This window comes from Amphiura filiformis, chromosome 1 (assembly GCF_039555335.1).
Source record: "Amphiura filiformis chromosome 1, Afil_fr2py, whole genome shotgun sequence".
Taxonomy (NCBI): domain Eukaryota; kingdom Metazoa; phylum Echinodermata; class Ophiuroidea; order Amphilepidida; family Amphiuridae; genus Amphiura; species Amphiura filiformis.
In genome coordinates, this window is record NC_092628.1 from 71,357,799 (window position 1) to 71,379,689 (window position 21,891).

The following is a 21,891-nucleotide window of genomic DNA, read 5'->3' on the forward strand; positions in this document are numbered from 1 at the left end:
TCTCATATCACGTGATAAATTGAATTTAAATTTACATTTTAAGTTAAAATTTTCCGTAAATTTATTGTCTCCATGCGAATGTTACGGCGACATGCTTCATTAAACTACGTTTTTATATTTCAAAAATAGTACAATGGCCGTATTTATTTATAAGGAACATTTCCTTACGACTGTTAAAATCAGTAAGTCTATGTCGTGTTTTTATCTAAATATTATTATTTTCTAAAAATAATGATGGGGGCTAAACTGGGTCTACTTAAACTTTAGTGATTACAAGTTAAGTGTTGATATTATGCAGTGGCGTAGCCAGGATTTTGGACCCAAGGGGGCACAGCTTGTAAATATACCGACGGAAATATTTTTTGCCGACGGAAGTTGTGATTTGTTGACCCAAAAAATTTTTGCATGGTTTGAAAAAGTGAAGAGAAAAAAAAAAAAGAAGAAAAAAAAGAGGATAATATGCGGTAACAAATTCACAATTTTTAATAATTGTTTTACAAGTCTCCCCATTTTTCTGTCACCCTGGGTAAAACATAGTCTATTGTTAACCCAATTTTTTTTCTTTCACCAAGGCCTTCAGTATACCGACGGCCTTACATGAATCGACGGCCATGACGAGCGGGGGGCACCGGCCCCTGCCACCCCCCTGATATTATGTATGATGGCACTGAGTCTAATTCTTTCTGTTGATTGTGAGGTAACGTCAAGGGGCTGCGGATGTGAATAGTAATGGTCCTCTCAAATAATGATGTATTTTTGAATATTCATGTTTGTGTGTTAAATCAAATAAACGTATTATTCTTCAGCCTTTTAAATTGAAAAATGATGCATTATGCACTTGTAGAATTCTAGAACAATGAAAGTGCAAGTCGTCACCCTCATAACCAAATTGCCCAAGTCATTTTTGAGGTTTTGAGTTTTTCTGCTTAACAACATTGAGAGCGCCACCATAACATCTTTGTAATTAATTGTCTACCTAAATCTGTGAGTGTAAAAGCATTTTCAATGACTTAGACAGTTATTCCAGGACTTGTACCACTATCAGTAATGTTATCTTTATCATTAGTTTGAATATGTAAATCTTGTGCACATAATTATGCCTATTTTAATTTCACCACCACCAACGCAACACCAACACTACACCATCATTACGTCACCCTAGTAACCAAATTGCCTACGTCATTTTTCATTTTCTGCAAAAAATGACTTAGTCAATTAGGTTACGAGGATGTCGAAGTGCTCTCTTATTGTATTTATTATGTATGTATAGCCTATAATCATCAATTATGCATGGTTTTGATGTTTTGAATATTGCAACAACTTTTGCAGACTTGTACTCAATCACTCTGGAAAGTAATGCATGCAAAATGATACAGTGATCATTACTGAATGTCATTGCTGAATAATTTAATTGGATGTTTATAATGCTGCCAGTTACTTATATGATGGTTAAAATTGCCTGAAAATGCCAATAAAAAGTGTATGTGTGTGTGGGTGTAAGATGTAGAAGGAATATGTTTGCAAATTAAAACTAAATTAATATATACATTGTGTCTTGTTTATTGTTGTTCACGATGAACTGCTGCAGCGGTATAGGTATAGATAAAGTAGTACCGGTAAGTTCGTGATATCAGAAATGTTAACGAAGTAGCTATCTGCTGCTGATACAGGTATTGATGAAGTAGATACAGGCGCGTAGCAAGCGGGGGACAGGGTGGACGAAGTCCATGGGCCCCGAGGGTTCAGGGGCCCCGAGCACAAAAGCAAAAATTAAATAAGGGCTGATAATGGAGAGCAGGGCCGGATTTACCATTGGGCCAGATGGGCCCGTGTCCAGGGCCCCCAAAATTGCCCTATGCATCTTTCTTTTAACCCCAATAACAGCATGTTTTTTGGCCAAAATAGTAAAATTTTCCGCGCTTCGCGCGCATTCAAAGGGTTAACTTAATGTTGATCTGAGCTAAAATAGTCTGAAGTTGAATTTTTTCGCGTGCTTTGCGCGCAAATGTCCTATTAACATCGTTAATATGTTATTCCCCCTCTATATTATATGTAGGCCTAAACCAAAACTTGGCCACATGCCTTCCTCGGCACGTGAGTTCGGGGCCTCCTGACTTTGGCCTGGCCCAGGGCCAACATAAGATAAGTCCCACCCTGGTTACAAGGGCCCCGGTACTTCTCCTTGTCCATGGGCCCTTGATGCTCTTGCTACGCCCCTGAGTAGATATCTACTGGCAATATAAGTAGCTACGAGTGTCGGTCACACTGTTACAAAACCCCAGTATTTTAACTGGCAGCTGACGGGACTCCAGTTAAAATACCCTAAAATCACATAGGTCGTTGAAAAACCTATTTTGTACATAATGTTTATCCGCGGTAAACGGGAAATAACGGGCACATGCCAAATAGTGGTAATTGTGAAAAACGGTAGCTGGCAGCCAGGATTCCAGTTATAATACCGTAAAATAACCGTTGGGCCAACTATTGTCCAACCATTCGCAAATATGAAATTAGCCCAATGAGACAAAACCATGAACAAATATAAAATGCAGCTGGTGATGCAATCTATGTTTTCAGGAACTCTTAGAAATAGGTATCAGTATTGGTGCAGCAGTTTCCCACTGCAGATGCCAATATTAATGAAGTAGCTATCTACTGCTGATATCAGTATTGATGAGGTAGCTATCTACTGCTGATGTTAGTATTGATGAAATAGTAATACTGCTGATGTCAGTATTAATGAAGTAGCTATCTACTGCTGTAATCAGTATTGATGAAGTAGTCATCTACTGTAGTTGACTACTGCTGATGTCAGTATTAATGAAGTAGGCCTACCTATCTACTGCTGATATCAGTATTGATGCAATAGTTATCTACTGCTGATGTCAGTTTTAGTAGTTCGCTGCAGCTATCGTCAGTATTGGTGAAGTAGCTATCTACTGCTGATATCAGTATTGATAAAGTAGTTATCTATACTGCTGATGTCAGTATTAATGATGTATCTATCTTCTGCTGATATCAGTATTGATGAAGTAGTTAACTATTGCTGATGTCAGTTTTAATGAAGTAGCTATCTTCTGCTGATATCAGTATTGATGAAGTAGTTATGTACTGCTGATGTCAGTGTTGACGAAGAAGATATCTACTGCTGATATCGGTATTGATGAAGTTGTCATCTACTGCTGATGTTAGTATTAATGAAGTATCTATCTTCTGCTGATATCAGTATTGATGAAGTAGCTATCTTCTGCTGATATCAGTATTGATGAAGTAGCTATCTTCTGCTGATATCAGTATTGATGAAGTAGCTATCTTCTGCTGATATCAGTATTGATGAAGTAGTTATCTACAGTAAATGCCAGTTTCGATGTTATCTACTTCAGATGTCAGTATTGACGAAGTAGATATCTACTGCTAATATCAGGGTTGACTAAGAAGCTATCTCCTGCTGATATCAGTATTGATGAAGTAGTAATCTACTGCTGATGTCAGTATTGGTGAAGTAGTTACATATTTCTGATGCCAGTATTAATGAAGTAGCTATCTTCTGCTGATATCAGTGTTGATGAAATAGCTATCTACTGATGATGTCAGTATTGATGAATACATATTCTGATGCCAGCGTTAATGAAGTAGCTATCTTCTGCTGATATCAATATCGATGAAGTATATACTTCTGATGTCAGTATTAATGAAGTAGCTATCTTCTGCTGATATCAGTGTTGATGAAATAGCTATCTACTGCTGTTGACAGTTTTGATTAAGTAGTTTGCTACAGCTAACGTCAGTATTGATGAAGTAGTTATCTACTGTTGATGTCAGCATTAATGAAGTAGCTATCTTCTGCTGATATCAGTATTGACGAAGTAGCTATCTACTGCTGATATTGGTGTTGATGAAGCAGCTATCTACTGTTGATAAAATAGCTTTCTACTGTTGATGACAGTATTGATGAAGTAGCTATCTACTGCTGATGTTAGCATTAATGAAGTAGCTATCTACTGTTGATAAAATACCTATTTACTGTTGATGACAGTTTTGATGAAGTAGTTCGCTGCAGCTATCGTCAGTATTAATGCAGTTGTCATCTACTGCTGATGTCAGTTTTAATGAAGTAGCTATCTTCTGCTGATATCAGTATTGATGAAGTAGTTAATTACTACTGATGTCAGTATTAATGCAGTAGCGTTCTACTGCTGATATCAGTAATGATGAATTAGATATCTGCTACTGATATCAGTGTTGACGAAGACGCTATCTACTACTGATTTCAGTATTAATGAAGTAGTCATCTACGGCAGATGTTAGTATTAATGACGTAGCTATCTTCTGCTGATATCAGTGTTGATGAAATAGCTATCTAACTGATGATGTCAGTATGTCAGTATTGATGAAGTAGTCATCTACGGCAGATGTTAGTATTAATGAAGTAGCTATCTTCTGCTGATATCAGTATTGATAAAGTAGTTATCTACAGTAAATGCCCGTTTTGATGAAGTAGTTATCTACTTCAGATGTCAGTATTGACGAAGTAGATATCTGCAGTTGATGAAGTAGCTATCTTCTGCTGATATCAGTATTGATGAAGTAGCTATCTTCTGCTGATATCAGTATTGATGAAGTAGCTATCTTCTGCTGATATCAGTATTGATGAAGTAGTTATCTACAGTAAATGCCAGTTTCGATGAAGTATTTATCTACTTCAAATGTCAGTATTGACGAAGTAGATATCTACTGCTAATATCAGGGTTGACTAAAAAGCTATCTACTACTGATATCAGTATTGATGAAGTAGTCATCTACTGTTGATGTAAGTATTAATGAAGTAGTTACATATTTCTGATGCCGGCGTTAATGAAGTAGCATATTCTGCTGATATTAATACTGATGAAGTACTTATCTACTGCTGATGTCAGTATTGATGAAGTATATACTTCAGATGTCAGTATTAATGAAGTAGCCATTTTCTGCTGATATCAGCGTTGAAGAAGCTATCTACTACTGATATCAGCATTGATGAAGTAGTCATCTACTGCTGATGTCAGTATTGATGAAGTAGTTATATATTTCTGATGCCAGTATTAATGACGTATCTTCTGCTGATATCAGTGTTGATAAAATAGCTATTTACTGCTGATGACAGTTTTGATGAAGTAGTTCGCTACAGCTAACGTCAGTATTGATGAAATAGTTATCTACTGTTGATGTCAGCATTAATGAAGTAGCTATCTTCTGCTGATATCAGTATTGATGAAGTAGCTACCTACTGCTGATGTTAGCATTAATGAAGTAGCTATCTACTGTTGATAAAATAGCTTTCTATACTGTTGATGACAGTTTTGATGAAGTAGTTCGCTGCAGCTATCGTCAGTATTAATGCAGTAGTTATCTACTGCTGATGTCAGTTTTAATGCAGTAGCTTTCTACTGCTGATATCAGAAATGATGAATTAGATATCTGCTACTGATATCAGTGTTGACGAAGAAGATATCTACTGCTGATATCAGTATTAATGAAGTAGTCATCTATGGTTGATGTCAGTATTATTGAATTAGATATCTTCTGCTGATATCAGTATTGATGAAGTAGTTATCTACAGTACAGATGTCAGTATTGAGGAATTAGATATATGCTACTGATATCAGTGTTGACGAAGAAGATATCTACTGCTGATATCAGTATTAATGAAGTAGTCATCTATGGTTGATGTCAGTATTATTGAATTAGATATCTCCTGCTGATATCAGTATTGATGAAGTAGTCATCTACGGCTGATATCAGTAATGAAGTAGCTATCTTCTGCTGATATCAGTATTGATAAAGTAGTCATCTACTGCTGATGTCAGTATTTATGAAGAAGTTACATAATTATGATGCCAGTATTAATGGAGTAGCTATCTTCTGCTGATATCAGTGTTGATGAAATAGCTATCTAACGGATGATGTCAGTATTTATGAAGTAGTTACATATATCTGATGCCAGCGTTAGCTATCTTCTGTTGATTTCAATATTGATGAAGTACAGGGTGAGTAAAAAAAACTGCAATAGAGCAAAGAATCGATATTTATGTAAGAACAAAGTCGAACTTTCCCATTATTGAAAGGTTCAATAAATGCCACACTCAATGGCCACCTTCTAAAATAAGCATGTCTTACTTCAATGAAGCACAGTTTACTATATACCCATTTATTTTGCTCTGAGCTTATCTTGTTTGCTACTGAGTTCAATTTGAACTTGCTTTAATTTTTTTGACTTGAATTTGTTTTTAAACTACACACAGCATGTAGTTTTCGTTGTTTGCTTTATATTTTGTTGTCTGTCCCTGAAGAAGAGCAGTTTATCTGCTCGAAACGTCGGTTGTTTTTTGTCTGTTTGGTTTTGTTTGTCTGCTCCAGGTATTTTGTACTGTTTTGCTGACACTTCTGTGGGCTCTGAAATTGGCAATTTTTGGCCATCGAACTTTGCCTGTTTTGGTACCTACATTGGTTGTTTGGTTTACCGAGTGTGCACAGTGATTTACATCATTGATCCTTGTTGTTTTTGCAGGTTTAGCACTTTTGTGAGCATTGGAACTGGTAATTTTTGGCTATCGAACTTTGCCTACTTCCTATGCCTACATTTGCTGGTTTTGCCCCCCCTGCAGATTGTCTAGTCTGTATTTTACATGTTTCCCCACATCAAATTGGTGTACCTTGCTCGTTTTCTTTTCTAACATTACTTTAAGTCCTTCATATCTCAATCGACTCCAACTCCAGTTTTTTTAAATCCCAATATGTCAACATATCCCTCTATAGCTTACGTCCTCGCAACGTTAGCCGGTTTGACACTTGTTCGGTTTTTGCCGACTTTATGAGGGCTTGGCATGACAACACACCGACACACCGAGGACATTTGGACTTGTAAAAATGTCGTAATTTTCAGGTCCTCGGTTTACTATATTAGTAAGGCAAGTAGGCTAGGTGTGGGGTGTGTTTGTATGTGTGTAAATATTTTTATTAGATAAATTATGAAACTTAGGCCATTATAAGGGGGTGTTTGTTTCAGGCCTTCAGAATCTGAGCATCTCCTCATTCAAATGTGTATTTATTGTTGTTGTATATTTGTGAATGAAAATAAAGATTGATTGATTGTATTGATGAAGTAGTTATATATTGGTGATATCAGTATTGATGAAGTAGCTATCTACTGCTGATATCAGTATTGATGAAATAGCTATCTACTGCTGATAGCAGTATTGGTCAAGCAGTTATTTAACTGCTGATATCCAATATTGATGAAGAGATATTTACCGCCGATATCAGTACTACTCCTGATATCAGTATTGATGACGTAGCCATCTACTGCTGATATCAGTATTCATAAAGTAGCTATCTACTGCTGATATCAGTATTGTTGAAGTACTTCTACTTTTGATGAGGTAGCTATCTATCAGTATTCTGTCGGTCCGTGCCACGTCACTTCCGGTTGATGATGCGACTCACGGTCGAGTGAAAACATTCGATTTTTGTTGATGATTTCTGTCATTGGTGTTATGTAAATTTCGATCGCAAATAGTCAGTGGAATCAAACAACCGTTTCTAAGTCTTCAGAGTGGAAGAAACTTACTTGATTTACCGTTTATATACTGACAGACTTAAAATTAAATTCAATGGTCGAGTGTCGTTTTCTCCGAAATTGAGGGTCACTCCAGCAACATCGCTATGTAGCCTCCTTCACAGCCGGTTTCTGTTGTTCACAACAAACCGTGAGCCACATGCAGTTTGGGCCCGAGACTAGAGATAACCCGGATGTCCGACCGACAGAATACTGCTCATGGTAGTATTGATGAAGTAGCTATATTCCGTTGATATCAGAACTGATGAAGTAATTATCTACTGCTGATGTCAGTATTGATGAAGTAATTATCTACTGCTGATGTCAGTATTGATGAAGTAGCTATCTTCTGCTGATATCAGTATTGATGAAGTAGTTATCTTCTGCTGATATCAGTATTGATGAAGTAGTTTTCTTCTGCTGATATCAGTATTGATGAAGTAGTTTTCTACTGCTGATATCAGTATTGATGAAGTTGTAGCTATCTACTACTGATAATACTGATACTGCTGATATTAAAACTGGGCTTTTCGGTATTAAACCCCATAAGCCTTTGTGGGTAGGCCTGAGATGTTGGCTTTTTCGGTAAACCCCATAAGCCTTTGTGGGTAGACCTGAGATGTCGTCATTTGACTTGATATTTTGCATATTTGTGAAGTATAATGTGAATTAACAAATAAGTTCGTGTGAAGGGTTACGTTGTTGTACGGTAACAATGTTTTGAATAGAGACTAAATACTTTTGGAAAATTAATAGGTCGTGAGCCCTCTCTTGACAACCTCCGTATAATATTATATTACACATTAGGCACCCTGAACTAGGAAAATCAACCTTATTCTTAATTTCTGACAACTTGAGCGGTGTTTTTAAAATGACTTTCCTTCATAAGAGGTACATTGTTACAAGAAGTGTATGCATTGCTAAGCATTTCGGCTTCAATACGAAGGAGCTAATTATTGGCAATATGATGCCATTTCACCAATATAGTTTGTACAGCACCAAAACAAGAACAATACATGTAAAAATAGGAGTCAACAATTAACAGATGTTAGCTACTGTTCAATGGTTACAAGAATAAGCAATAATAATCATAGGTAAGATATTTGACCAATCCTCATTTTAAGGGGCATTTCGTGATCCACAGCCTCATCCACCAACTTTTCTCAAAAAACGTTGAGATTTTTATACCACTGCAAACCTATCCCCCTCCTTTTTAGGACCCAAAATTTGATTGATCCACCCTATATTTTCCACACCATCAAAGTATCTATGAGCACTCCCTAAAAGGATTTGCATATGACTGTGTCTGATTCCATTACCATTTTGTTACGGATTTCATTTCTCAAAGAACTTACTAACCATGCCAACTGTTTATTAATTACTAGGTGTATATTATTTGCTCTTATGTAGGCCTAAGTATAAAACACTATTCCATAAACGTTTGTTTCTTTGAAATTTATACAGGATTAACATTTACTCATGATTAAAAATACGCATTGTGTGTATAATACTTTGAGATTGTTAGCCAAACAGTCCAGCTCGCTTTGCGAAAGCAGCCTTCTTTTTCTCTTCCGCCTCCTTTTTCTCTTTCGCCGCCCGTTTGGCTGCGTACTTTTTCCGTTGTTCCTCACGTATTTCTTCCTCGTTATTTGCAGTATCGGTACCCGCACGGCCCTGAAGTATAAATAGGAAGCAGAAAACATTTATAGTCTAATGTTAAAAGTAAAATTCTAGAATTATGGCAGTAAGAACAAATGACATTTACTTTAGTTAAATCGATTAATCGGAGAAATGGTGAGAAATCGATTAAACCTGTGTTGTGCCAAAGAGAAACAGACGCAAAGAATAAGGAAGAGATGAGAAATATATGGGATCATACCACTTCTCTAATTCTGTGGATCATACAGAGACAGTGACGCATTGAGAAACAGGGGGAGGGGCGGCAGACAGACAGACAGAGAGAAATGAGTGAGAGAGACGTATATGGACAAAGACCGCTCAGAAAGGCAGAGTCGTCCACTTTACGTCAATATGTTTATTTCTTAGGCCTACACGCTCCGAGAAAATAATAAACATAATAAAATCTCACCGTATGTTCAAAAAACTTTGCAGCACCACCGACGCCAGCTTTTTCTGCGCAGCCGGGCTTGGAGAGGACGACCTTGTTGGCTGCAACCATTTTCGCAAATCCTGACCCTTCTGGAATCTCACCTTTCATACACTTTTGCCAAATCAGCATAAACTAAACGAAAATACACAAATCAAACTACGCGTTTCAGCGTTGGTCTTCTATCCTATAGGTCTACCGTATTAGCCAAGATTGGCAGCATTTGGATCATATCTGGATGTGTAAATAATAGTCCTTAAATATCATAGTTCCGTTTTTCCTTCCTGTAAATTTTCATTTGTTGACATACTACCACGAAAGCGCTCAGCTCTGTCCTTCGGAGGAGACGTCTAATCGTCCGTCCCATGTAGAGCGTATAAATAAACCTGCATGGAGAAAGTCATTTGAATATGACTTCTATTATAACTTTCTATTATTGCCATACAGCAGAATGACTATAAATAAATAAAACTTTTCTTACCTCCCTAAAACAAAGTTTACCATCTTTATCCTCGTCGACTTCTTTAATCAGCTTGGTTAGTTCCAAGTGTGTTAGCGGCTCTCCTCTGCTCTCCATCATCATCTTCAACTCGTTGTAATCAATGAAACCATCTATATCTGTGTCTACTCTGCATGGAAGAAACACGTGTGCACGTAAATTCGCATCATTGGTGAACATTTCATTTATAGGTTTGCGACTACAGGTGGATTTTACCTGGTGATTTTGTTTATTAAAAAGACTACCAAAGTATTTTAAACAAACACGTTCGTCGTACAAATCACATATCTGACTGACCAACCTAACAAATTCTGGCGCTTTGTTAGATCGAAAAGGAAAGACAACACAGGGGTTCCAGTGCTGAAGGTTAACAATGTCACCCTCACGAAGGATAGTGATACATGCTCTGAGCGCAAAGATCCAGAATGCCGAAATTAGGCCAGGGTCCTTACGAAGACATGCCTGATATTGTGGTTTCCACAGAAGGTGTCGAAAAGCTGCTCCATCATATTGACCATTCAAAAGCCCCTGGACCGGACGAAGTATCTTTCAGCAGTCGATTAACACAGGATAACTACTTGATGACTGGTATAGATCTAACATCTCGCCCATACAAGAAAGGTGCAACCACTGACCCGGCAAATTGTCGCCCAATTTCACTGACCAGTATGTGTTGAGCCAATCCATGTCAACTCCAGGGATGTGCACCGCAGTACCTCTTCATTTTTTTTCTTTTTCTGTGTGGTGCTAGATATTGGTGAGAAAGTAAAATCCTGAAAATTCGAGCTTCATACTCCATTTCGTTTTCCCGTGGCAGCAAGTTGAAATTTAGGGGGCTCAGCGTAAGAAATGTGTCGCTACGCGAAAGACGATGTTTGGAGAGCCATCAATTTATAAAGGGAACCCATACAACTGTGAAAAATATGTATCCTAGAGAAATTTCTTGTGTAGAATTCAAATATGCCATCAGTAAACTTGTAAGTCCTTTACTTAAAAAGATATAGGGCCCTCAAAATGCAACTTCATCCATCCAGGACCAACTTCGGGGGGTCAGAACTCCAAAAGTAAAAATAATTTTATTGTCCATTTTTTGGTCAGTCAGAGCCCTTTGTTGGGGCATTACTCTTATTCCATATTGAGCCTATTAGAATACTATTAGCTGAGATATTACCCATGCAAAACCCCAATTGTACACTTTTTGTACATTTTGACCCCACTGAAAACCAATGTCAGACATTATGCCCCACCATCAACTTCAGGTATGTTGAAAATATGTCCTTGGACAACATTTCTGAGAGATATTGGCTTGGGATCTTGATGGCTTCAACACATCAGTTAGGTTTGTCTATACTCCATAGAGTTATACACACATTGTTGATATCGCATGTAATGTACAACTCTATGGAGAAGGCAAACCTATAACTGATATGTTAAAGCCCCCAAATTTCAACTTGCTGCTATGCCACGGGAAAACGAAATGGAGTATGAAGCTCAAATTTTCAGGATTTTACTTTCTCACCAATATCTAGCACCACACAGAAAAAGAAAACACATTATAAACATCTTGACAAGCATAACATCCTCATTCCTCACCAACGCTCAGCACACCTTTCGTAAAGCCATGCAGATCAACTGAATCTCAGCTCATCCTCTACTACCCACGACTTAACGAAGAACCTTGATAACCTCCTCGACTTCTCAAAAGCCTTATACGTTGTACCACACGAAAGACTTCTCATCAAACGTGACCATTATGTAATAAGAGACATATGCAGAGATGCCAACCCTCCCTATTTAATAGAGGCTCCCTATTTTTGGAAACATTTTTGTCCATTTTGACACCCAAATTTGGCAACCTCCCTATTTCCGACAAGCTATGTGCCATTGAAGTAATTTTGAAAACCTCCCTATTTTTTGTTTGAATCCTCCCTATTTTCTGGATGTTAATGTTGGCATCTCTGTATCATATAGGCAGCACAAAACGCTGGATTCGATCTTTCCTCACCACAAGAGATCAGAGAGTAACCATAAATGTCACACACATCTGCTTGGGAGAAAGTCCTCAGTGGCGACCCTCAAGGAACACTATTTGAATCACATCTCTTCTTACTGTTCATAAATGACATCAGTGAAGTTGTACTCCAGTACAATTCGCCCTTTTGCCAACGATTGTTTGGTTTACCGGACAATCAGAGGACCTGAAGATGAAGTTTTACTTCAGAAAGGCCTTGTCGACTGGACAGAGACATGGGGAATGCGTTTCATTCAATACTAAGAAAATGAGGGAAACCAATATTTGATCAATAAATCAATAACTACTTGCTTTGAGTTGCTGAATTTTCAGTACAGTAGTTGTAGTCCTTGCCCCTATAATAATACATATCTAACTTGTCACCAATGTGTTATATTTTTTTAGAAAAATGCAAAAATAGGCACACAATTTGCCAGGGGTGTAGTACCACCTTAAGTGGATTAATGCGTAAATAAATGTGTTCTATTTCAGTGTCGTAGCTGGGATTTTGTCTAAGGGGGGGGGGGGGGGACCCTGTATGGGGCGAGGGCCCAAATCTACCAAACAAAAATGGGGGTAGGTGTGGGTGGTGCGACGCACCCCCCATTGAAAACGGTACCTTCAGAGTGAAACATTTCAAAGAAAAACAAAAAACAAACAAAGGAAATAAGTTTAGATTTTGCATTAGGCCTATACAGTGGCCCAAAGAATTTTTCTCACAGAAATTGCGTGTACCGCGAGAAAAATGTGCTTTTTTATTACTAATTTGTCTTAATAGAAAGACATTTTGGCCATAATTATTCCTAATTTCATGGTTAAAGTGCACGCGAGGCGCGCTAAAAAAAATCCAATTTCAGATTTAAAAAAACCCCAAAATGAAGGTGAATTTTGCGAAGTGTGCAAAATTTTGCAATATTTTCACATTTTGGTCCAAAACTTGGGATTTTCGGGCTAAAAGGGAACATACATTAGGCAATTTTGGGAACCCTGGACCCGGGGCTATCTGGCTTAATGGTAAATCCGGCCCTGCGTTTGAAATAGCTCAATGGAAAATGAAATCGGTCAATTTTGTGTCGATACTGACACATTTTGGTTGGGGCACGCAATACAAGAAACCTTTTCGACCACCTTTTTCGACTTTTCTTTTTGGGTTGGCACTTTTATTGTTCTCTGCCTCTCTTGCCTCGCTCTCTCCCTCCCTCTTTTTTGGGGAAGCCCAAATAGGCAACGGTAATTGTGCCATCTCTGCCTCCCCCATATACCTCCATGCAGCTACACCACTTTTTCAGCGCCTTTCTATCGCTTTGCCTTCAAGAGGCCAATAACGATACATACGGGCTACGGCCTATGAAGCTTATTGGTTATAATCATAATGGATACCCCCTCTCTCTCTTCCCCTCCTCTCCTTCTCTCTTTTTCCCCTCTCTCGGCCTCCTTTTCCCTCTTTTTTTCCTTGCACTGGGGTGGGCAAATAGGCAATTTTTGTCAGGGAGCAATTGCCCCCTGCCCCTCGGCAGCCACTGATCTATTTCAATCATGATGATATTGATAAACAAAGATTACAAAAAGTCATCCTGATGAATTATTATTGAAAAAAAACCCACTTTACTTGCTGAGGAGGTAGGCCCTACCTGCAGAATCGAGAAATGCGTCCAAAAACTTCATCCAGAAAGAAATTAAACTTGGTTCAAAGACGTGCTCAAAGTGAGGTGTCACATTTTCCCGTTTTTACTTTTATACATTGCTAGTGAACAAATTACATAAAACTTACTGTGCAAACATCTCCTCGTAAGATTTACACTGCTCTCTTGTAAACTCGCTAAACTCGGGATAAGGATGTGCAAATTCGTCACGAGGGTCCACATATTCTTTCATTCTTTTCTCTGTTATTTTTCCCTCTTCTGCGTCCATACGACGTGACAACATGCCACTTAATTCGTCATCTCCCATTTTGCTCTCGAAATTCTCGAAGTTGTTGAACTTCTTTTGCAGGTTTTGTGTTTTTCTACACTGTCATGCATGCATGACTGTACAGTAGCCTAGCCTGTACGCGACTTCATGTGCGGATTGTCATGGAAGTACGCGCGCACAATACAGAGGCGCATAGTTATTACGCGTATGCCAGACGCATTTACTGTTTATAAAATTGAGATTTGTTGCTTTTTCCAGGCATCAGAGGAGCTGCTCTAGCACTCATATTATTTTTGATTTACAGATAATATAGAAACGATGGCATTATAACTCTCATTTTTGAGATTCATGTTCAAGTTCAAGATGAAATTTAAAAAAAAAAAGAATTTGCAAGGGCACGTCTCACAGATAAATGCGCGAGAGGCGCGCGGCAATTTGGCATTTTAATACTAAATGGGCCAAAATGGGGTTAATTTTGGGTCTAAAATAGACATGATTGGCCATAGTAAATAATTATTAAATTTCACATGACCCCCTATCAGGAAAAATAAAATCACATAACCCCCCTGTTTGTGAAAGTGAAAATCACATAGCCCCCCCCCCCCCTACGTTTCTCCCGGCCCCATCCCTTTTAAATAATGAGCGGTCCCTTATTTATTTATTTTTTTATTTCTGCAGCCCATTGGGGTTCAAATAATGTTGATATGGCCTTGTTTTGCAAATCTAGAGTACTAAAAAGGTCAATAGCCTTTCTCAACACCCATTTTGTCAAAGGCATAATTTTGCCAGTCCCAGGAGCAAACTGCCCGCCTAAAATGACGGGCAGACGGGTGGCTAGCTAAGACACTTACATGTTCACAGTACCTTATGTTTGTAGTTTGTAGACCTTGTCCGGAGTAAAAATATCGTAGAGGTCAATGTCATTGCAATCAATTTCCACGCTCGCGCTTAAGGGATGGGGTATGTACGTTTGGACAGAATTATTGTTGGACATTCTTAGTCAGTGGGAGTGGTCTAAATATTGGACCTGCCTGTCGTCTATCACACGGTAGAGGATAGGCAAAATAAAAATTCCTATCGTTTATTCTCTAATTAGAGCACATCAGACATATCGAATTGCATTCTGAATACGAAGAATGTCCTTCTGATATCAAATAATTTTGATTTTTTGAAATTCGCAATGTAATACACATTTTATGGCAAATTATTAAAAATTGATATTTTTGATATTTAACAGTACTCGAAGTAAACTTTATAAACCTGATGATTTATACTTAAAGTGTATGTAGGTGGGATGAAAAGCCGACGATCAATTGAAAATTTTGACCTTTCGTATTGAAGATATAGATTTTTTTCCCCAAAACATCAAACAAAAATAGGTCTTTTTGGGAAAAGAATCCATATCTTCAATATGAAAGGTCAAAATTTTCAATTGATCGTCGGCTTTTCCTCCCAGCTACATACACTTTAAGAATATATCATTAGATTTATAAAATTTACTTCGAGGACTGTTATATATCAAAAATGTGAAAAATATCAAATTCTAATAATTTGTCATAAAATTTGTATTATATCGTGAATTTCAAAAATGAAAATTATTTGATATCAGAAAGACATTCTTCGTATTCAGAATGCAATTCGATATGTCTGATGTGCTCTCATGTCCCACAAAAAATACTGTCGAAACGCTCATTCCAGATCCCTTAAAGAAAACTAAAGAGGAGTGTGTACAGGCTGTATCAAAATTATTGGTAGGCCCTAGTGGTACCCATCAGTTTTGATGGTTATTGAAAAGCCTACTTCTTCCAAATGCAACATAAGGTTTTCTTGATATGACCATAACAGCTATATGACTGTTGATGACTTTAATCAACACGTTATGTGGATCCTGTGTTGCATTTTGACGTGGTAATCATGGCCATAATCACTGGAAACAGATGGGTAGGCCTACCAATCTTTTTGATACAGCCTGTAATCGTATCAAACTTTTCGATGGGAAGGTGGATGTTATCATATTGATGAATCAGATAATGAGGGTTTACTCCGTACCAGAGGCTGACTCCGTAGTGACAAATGTTTTTCACAGCGTAACTTTCTTAATGGCACTATCAATACCCGAGAAAGCATAAAATAATTGAAACGTCGAGCAACAAAGAAAATTATAATATAATAAAATAATATAAAATAACTTATTAAGCCGATTATCCCTTTGTTGACTTGAATAAGCAAGCCACTTAAAAATGGCCTTGATGAATGGTTATCCAACTCCTTGTGTTGTTTATTTATTTATTATTAAATTACGTGACAACCCTGGAAAGCCTAAGGGAGCAGTCATTATTTACGCCAGGGGGGATTGGAGGATTTCTATATTTTTTCTCGACTTTCTTTTACGTTCCCCCTTATCATCTTATGGCTTCGGGAAAAATTTAAGGTCCCCCCCACCAATCAGGTAAAAAAATTGATGTCCCTCACTAATTAAATCAAGTCCTTGGGTTTTTTGTTTTTACCGACTTTTAACAAGTCACCGTACAAATCAAAAACAATTAAGTTGGAAATTATTATGGAGGGGAATGATGTTTCTTGTTTATTCCTTGAAATTACTTTTTCCCTTTGAACGTGAAATTGCTGCAAGAAAACCATGGGCGTGGGCATGGGCGTGCCGCATACCACTGAAAGACATCGGGGTCCAGGGGGCCCAAGGCTAGGCCCCTGTTGGGGTCCAGTGGCATAGCCCAAAGCCCCCCCCCCCATGAAAATTGACATTTTTAGACTATTTTGGAATAATTTGATGCATTCTTGTCTGATCTAGAAAACTTTAATGGTTAAAGGCATATGGCCTAAAAAGTAGCGCATCAGGCCCATAACAGGAGGCTAGGGCGGATTTCAGGAAAAGGGGCTCTCTTCTTATAAGTTTGATTCCTGGTTGACCCCCAAAAGGTACTTTTTGTGGGGGAGTGAAAATGTTGATCATTTTGGTGTAGGTTTCACCAACAGTGACCAAAGTATTGTCTTTTTGGAATGAGCTCACAAAAATATAGATCAATTTAGTTAATTTTTGGCGATATTATCAACTTTAAAGTCATAAATTGACCATCATTTTTTTTCCTTTTCGACAGCCATGGTGTTACTGCCTCTGGTTTATTGAGAAAAAAAACCCATTATACAACAATATACAAACACGGCTGATTGGAAAATGCGCGAGAAACGCGTAAATTTTGTTGAAATTTTAGGTTAAAACAATTTAAAAAAATGGTTATCGGATATGGGTTGCCTAATGGCGGCATATGACAATGATGGAGACCTAGGGCCTACTTGTGTCTTCTGGAGTATAGATAGGCCTAAGGAGTCGTTCGGATGGCTTCATAAAAAACAGGGTTTTTTTTTGGAATGGGCTACCAAAAATAGGGGCATTGACTGTAAATGTCGTTTTGACCGAAGTTTGCATATTTCAGCTCAGCGAATTATCTTTAAGAAATGCGCGCGAAGCGCTGGAAAATTTTATGTTATAAACCATGAAAAGGGGGACTTTGGTGAAAGAACATTCGTATTGCCTCCTTCAGTTAATAATAAAAATTCATGTTCCCTCCCCCCTGTCTTTACAGATTTTTTGTTCGCGTTTTCCCCTCAGCTCCTCCATCCCCCTGGCACGCTGGTTTTGTCTTGTGGCTGACTGTTTTTTAAAAGTAGGGGACCCGAAGACCAATACAACAAGGGGGCCCTGTCAACAACTGCTGACTTGATGACAGCTTAAATTTGCCACTACTTTATTCCGTCATCAATACGATGGTCATAGGTCGTCTAAATAATTCAAACTGGGTAAACAGCAAAGAGTGAGTTCGTATATCGTTGATCTTTAAACGCTCTTTATTATAATACATGTACACGATGGGTACAAGTTACGGTGATATAAGAATCATGCATGTCATACAAAGGAATAAACATTGATAAGTTTAGCTTTGTTCCCAACCTATAGACGAATCCAACGAGCCAAGTCATGGTCAGGATTTGGTCGGCCATCTTTGGGTCCCCGCAACACCAAAAAGCCGCTTAAAAATCGATGTTAGATTCTTTTGTGTTGTAAACTGTCATCATTCTTTTGTCTACGTGTAACACGGGTGATAGAATGCAGTTTAAAATACCCTTTAAGGCCGCATTATTTCACATTTTAGGTGAGATTGAGCCGACGGGGACCCAACTTTGGCAGCCATTGAGGTATAGGAATGCGTGAAATTGGATTCGTCTATAGACATTACCTACATTTTAGTGACCAATTCGTTCTCTTCACAAAAATGGCATTGGTTACATATTTTGTACATATATATTATACAACTTCTTGATTTTAATCAAAAGTAATTGACGTTAACATTGACATGTTTATCTTGCAGAGATGTTGAATTCTTTTAACTGAAAATATAATTTCAAGACAATCTGTATACATCGGGTGAGAAGGCACTACATGATGGGTTCTGATCGGTACCGATTAGTGGTGGACAAAGAAGACGATCACCACAATGCTCCATGCTTTTTAAAAGACCCTAAAGTCGAACAGAGATTTTAAACAGTTCTCTCAACAAATATTTGACTTACTTGATATTTCATCCCACATCCATGTGATTTCATCCCGGATTTCATCAGAAAGTGAGGTAGAACGGTAAACATTTATAGTGACCCGGGCATGTGACCCATGTCACATGACGTGATGATCGGCTTGTCGACGCTGGGTAGCACGTGTCTCCCTTTGTCCTGGTTGAGATCGGGGCATGCTTCTTTGCCTCTTTGATGCTTCTTTGAAGCCAACGAGAGTCTGACCCGTGGGTCACATGACTAGGTGTTTACCGCTCTACCTCACTTTCTGATGAAATCCCATGGATGTGGGCTGAAATATCAAGTAAGTTAAATATTTGTTGAGAGAACCATATACTCTAGAAACTGTTTAAAATCTCTGTTTATTTATCATGGATATAACTCAACAGTTTAACTTTCACAAACCCTAAAGTCGTGTTCACACGGTCGGCCCTAACCGACTTTTTACTGGTAATAAGCGACTTGTGTCCGACCGTGTGAACACGACTTATAACGGGTTCCTGATACATGCAAATTCCCATGAACATAATGTGATGCGATCAAGCAAAATCAGTTGGAACTTGGAAATATCAAATTTTCAGTTTCTTATAGGATAGTAAAAAGCATTTACAAAGCTGGATTTTGCATAAAATCCCATTGAAATTGAACAACCAATTCCAAAGATATGAGCAATTAAAGAGTTTCCAAAACAACAGGAAACAAAAGGAAATAGTTCTTTTGTTTGGCTATATCTCAAAATCAATATTTCTGAGTTCCGACTGATTTTGCTTGATCGCATCACATATGTGACCGTACACTACGAATAAGCCGTAAATCGGCCCGGTCAATTTTTAAAATGGTATATCATTTTACTTAAAACGATATCCAGAAGCGGGGTTTTGGTGTCTCTTTTTCACATTGCTGGTAAATATCAAACAGTCATAATTGGCGGTCATTTCAAATCATCCCCAAGTCAACGAGGTTCAGGAATGTCCTCTCATTGTTAATTGTTGGATATACAAAATGCAATGCTTTGTAACCCACCACTTGAACAGGATTTAGCCAAAGCAAACAATTATTTAAGAATTCTATAGAGATAGGTATATAGAAGCTTATTATCCTCTTCAGCAATAGGATTATTAATTGGTTTTGAAAGGTGTTTAATTCAATTCAATTCAATTCAACCGGTAATAACGCATTTATGTCCGACCGTGTGAACACGACTTAAGTGTGAAATTGGCTATTTGCACATGAAAAAAACATTATGCGAATGTGTGTATAAAAGATGTCATTCAATTCAATTCATTTCAATTTATTTCACTATTACCGGTTGTAAGTCACTTATTTCCGGTAATAACTCACTTATGTCCGACCGTGTGAACTCGACTTTTGAATGATGGGCAAACAACAATGGTCACTCTTTATTATTATTATTATTATTATTATTATTACAAGGATTTATTGAGCGCATTTCCACAATGTCCAATGCGCTTTACATAATAAAAATACATACAAAGTACAACTACAAGCAACAAAAATACATATCAAAAGCCTTATATAAAAATGGCAATATTACCAACTTCAACAACAAAAATATACATAAACATATCTGCATGGAAATTCAAAAGAATAAATTATTATAATATTAAAACCATTGTATTTATATGAAACATCATTCAAAACCAACATACATAAAAGTAGCCAAAATTAAAACAAATGACTACGGCTAAAAACCTTTGGGAAAAGAAACGTTTTTTTCGTGCATGCACTGATATGTAACCTCACTCTCTCAAATTGACCGATTGAAAAAATATTATTTTTATAACTGTTTGTGATACACTGGCATGTGCTGCATGGTTGGAATGAGATTTTAAACTTTTTAGAATTAATATTTTCAATGATTGAATTCTTCAACACTGATCAACAGAGACTAGACCAGCTTAGACCATTTCAAATCAACATCGGAAAAGTTCAGAAAACCAGGTGCACTTAGCGGTATAGCTGAGAGGGGGGGGGGGGAGAAAATCATTCACGGTACCCTTTTGAGCGGAAATACAGGTTTTTTAGCCAATGTCAATGATGGGGTCATCAGGTAACATACCGTATTGAACTAAGGGACGCACCATTAGATTCTCAGGGGGGCATGGGAGTTTAGGTCAGGCAGAATTTTTTTTTTTTCGTGTCCGAAGGCAGCAAATGTTTTTTTTCGCCGCGAAGTATTTATTTTTCAATTTTATAAATGTATATCCTTTATACAAAGTTGGGTGGGCGAATATTTTTTTGTACTCATCAGAGAGGCAAAATTTTTTTTTTCGTCTCACTTGTGGGCGAAGGTTTTTTTTCGTCTCACTATAGTGGGCGAAGTTTTTTTTTCCGTCTCATCTGATGCCCCCCCCCCCATGGAAATCTAATGGTGCGCCCCTAACACCTCCGCTTTTTGGCACTTCATACAATATGACAGTAATGGAAAGAAAAGTGCACAAATGCAATAGTTTTCAGTACAAATATTTTGGACAAACAATGTCGTTATAGATGTAAACATTAATCTCTTATACAAGACATACCACACACGTACTTGATCGTGTCTTTCGTGCAGATTTGTGTTCAGGCTAAATATAATAGTTGGGTTTGTGTTAGCGTTTGATGACCCGGAATTATAAACTGGGTCAAAAAATGCAGGTGTCTTCGGAAAACTTCGATTAGATAAGGTCTATATAAGAAACCAGCACTAACATGACTAAATAGAACACTATAAAATTTTGACGAACAACTCAACTGTTGGGTTGGGTAAACATTCATGAAAACAAAATGTGAGTTGTTATAGGTGGTTCAATGTTGGGTAACGATTTCACAGTGTACGAAGCCCGAGTAAGAAGCACAGTTTTAATGATGAGAACAGAAGCTGACATAATGGATTCGAAGTAAATAAAAAAATGCATTAAGGGCTCAGATAGCGACGTTTTCACAAAAAATACTCTGCATGCAGACGTTGCTATCCGAGCCCTTAAGCCTACATTTCTCAAACGTGTATCCACTCTTTTCTGGGTATCTTCGTCAGTGGTTATCGAAATTCACTCTTTAAGGTGGTACTACACCCCTGGCCAATTTTGTGCCTATTTTTGCATTTTTCTCAAAAATTAAAGCGCATTGGTGATAAGTAAGATATATATATTATAGGGGCAAGGACTTGCAGTATAGTAATACTG

The 21,891-nt window shown here is 37.7% G+C and overlaps 1 protein-coding gene across 1 annotated transcript; it reads right to left on the minus strand.

Annotated features, from left to right (window-relative positions):
• Positions 1 to 9,107: 9,107 nt before the first annotated feature.
• Positions 9,108 to 14,161, minus strand: LOC140166867 (EF-hand domain-containing protein D1-like). The gene is made up of 4 exons (XM_072190357.1): positions 13,983 to 14,161; positions 10,183 to 10,330; positions 9,684 to 9,836; positions 9,108 to 9,268 (listed from the first exon to the last, which is right to left on the minus strand). Exons 1-4 carry the CDS (start codon positions 14,159 to 14,161, stop codon positions 9,116 to 9,118), a joined length of 633 nt encoding a protein of 210 aa, XP_072046458.1. The 3' UTR covers positions 9,108 to 9,115.
• Between the last annotated feature and the right edge of the window lie 7,730 nt (positions 14,162 to 21,891).

Bases quoted from the DNA above. Each gene is read 5' to 3' on its own strand.
- LOC140166867 (XM_072190357.1), bottom strand. From the start codon at position 14,161: ATGGGAGATGACGAATTAAGTGGCATGTTGTCACGTCGTATGGACGCA. The intron at 9,837-10,182 runs GTAAGAAAAGTT...ATTTTCGTTTAG, and splicing joins GTAAACTTTGTTTTAGGGAG to TTTATGCTGATTTGGCAAAA. The intron at 9,269-9,683 runs GTGAGATTTTAT...TTTATACTTCAG, and splicing joins CAAAGTTTTTTGAACATACG to GGCCGTGCGGGTACCGATAC.